Below are 2140 nucleotides of genomic sequence, written 5' to 3' on the forward strand. Positions count from 1 at the left end.
TCACTTCCACTCGGTTCACTAACTATCCCGGCCGGAAATAGAAGCAAAGATTGAACAACATCATCCATACATTCATCAATCATACTCCCACAATACCAAGATCATAATATCAAATTATAAGCATCAATCCATAGATCAACAAGGGCACACACACCCAACTACTCTACTCTACCATAATAAACATAAATAGAAGCAATATAAACAATGCAAGAATATAAAAGAGTAAACTTTATATTGATAGAAGAGAAATTATACCTAAAGAGTTCTTGGATCTACATCTTCATCTTCAAATCCTAAATCTATTCTAAGGAGGAATGTTTTCTTCCCCAAAGGGGAAGAATTTGGAAAGGGAAATCAGATCTAAAGCTATTGGGGGCTGCTGGAAATTGATCTAGAAGACCTATAAAGGGCATATATATAGCCCCCAAAATTTCGCCCTAATAATTTCCGCGCTGTGTCGCGTCCACGCGGCTCACACGCGTGTGAGCGTGCGTGGGAGGGAACCAGTAAGCAACCACGCCGCTCACACGCGTGTGAGCGTGCGTGGTGAAGTTTGCTTCTTCTGTCTTCTTCTATGTTGTAGCTCTCGTCGATACGGTTCCATAGCCACCTGCCTCGCTTCATTCGGACATTCCTAGCTCCGGTTACGTCCGTTTTACTGAAGTGTCGCCGGAATGCCCTGCGAAGTGCAAGAATTGTGCAAATTATATAAAAACACACAAGATTAGTTCCTAGACCTACATGCAATGAAATTACCCTATCTTAGCATGTTTCTAGGCCTAATGGACATCTATTATAGCATATTTTACACCTAAATGACCCCTAAAATATGGCTACTTTTGGCACTTATCAACCATACAACTCTTGTAGGTGATTGACCATAGATTTTGCGTCAGGCATCTTTTCATGCTGACGTTGTAACTCATTGGTCATAGAGGCAAGGATATAACTCTTAGCCCTCAGATCATCGTCCTTCCACTTATCAAATGCTGCAACCTCAGCATTATGAGTAGCAAGCTGATCAACATCAGCATCATATGGTATGATACCAATCAATGGAGGATCTTGTTCCAAAACATAACCGATCTTTTCCAAATTGAGAACGATTCTCAAATTTCGGAGCCAATCAGTGAAATTTGGTCCAGTAAGTTTGTTTTCTTCGAGTATTTTGGACAAAGGATTTAAAGCCATTTCAAAATAATTGCAGAAAATAACATTTATTATTAGACACGATTCTTTATTAAACTATTTGATTTTCGATTATATATATAATCAAATAGTACCTCCCACTAAATTTTTCGAATCCTGCACTTCCCAAGCAAGAAACGGAAATCCCGTTGGAAGATTTCTAATGGGTAATCGAGGTCTTACAAATTTATCTCATTCCTCACCTTAAGAGGCATCTTGGAATTTGAAAAATTTGCAAGTGGCCAACTCTTGCCAATACATCTCATGCATGATTCAATTTTATTAAACTTGGGCTCCATGACCCATTGAACTTCACCTTAAGGGGCATCTTAGCCCAATGGACTCAGTTAAGTCAAACCCACCATCCTGGTAACAAGTAGAGTTGAACCTTGACTTTTCTCACCTTTAGTGGTTTCTTGAAAAGCAAAGTTTCTAAGTGCTACCACATCACATGTTTAAAATAAGAAAAACAAAATATTTTTAAATAACACGTTGCCCCTATGTTGGCATAGCCGGCACCGTGCTAAGAAAAATATTTGATTTCTTACGATGGTGGAGAGCCACGATTAGCTAATCTCAACTCTTGAGGCCTAACCGTTTACAACTTAATATTTTAATAAAGGGAAGATTTTAAGAATTATTAAGTTTCACTTTACTCATGCAACATTTTCACATATATCACATATATAAAGGCATGAAAAGTAAACTCGATATCGGTCATGGACTTCTAAATGGTCAAAATTGAGCCAGCTAATTTTGACCGTGCACAGTGAATAGTGAAAAATTAAAATCCTATCTATTACATATAAGCTTCCATCATACATATTCAAGCCTTCAACTCTTGAAGTCCTCGGGTCTTCAACTCTTGAAGTCTTCGGGATCCTTGTACATACATTTCCTATCTACCAGAAAAGGGGTACATATTTTGGGAAGAGATTTACATTACAATAAT

The 2140-nt window shown here is 38.1% G+C and overlaps 1 protein-coding gene across 1 annotated transcript; it reads right to left on the minus strand.

The window, feature by feature from the left end:
- Window positions 1–849: 849 nt before the first annotated feature.
- On the minus strand, window positions 850–1191 carry LOC116003875. The gene has a single exon (XM_031243816.1). It carries the CDS (start codon window positions 1189–1191, stop codon window positions 850–852), a length of 342 nt encoding a protein of 113 aa, XP_031099676.1.
- Between the last annotated feature and the right edge of the window lie 949 nt (window positions 1192–2140).

Source organism: Ipomoea triloba, chromosome 14, assembly GCF_003576645.1.
Source record: "Ipomoea triloba cultivar NCNSP0323 chromosome 14, ASM357664v1".
NCBI classification, from domain to species: domain Eukaryota; kingdom Viridiplantae; phylum Streptophyta; class Magnoliopsida; order Solanales; family Convolvulaceae; genus Ipomoea; species Ipomoea triloba.

Coding starts and splice junctions, on each gene's coding strand:
- LOC116003875 (XM_031243816.1), bottom strand. CDS start 1,191: ATGGCTTTAAATCCTTTGTCCAAAATACTCGAAGAAAACAAACTTACT.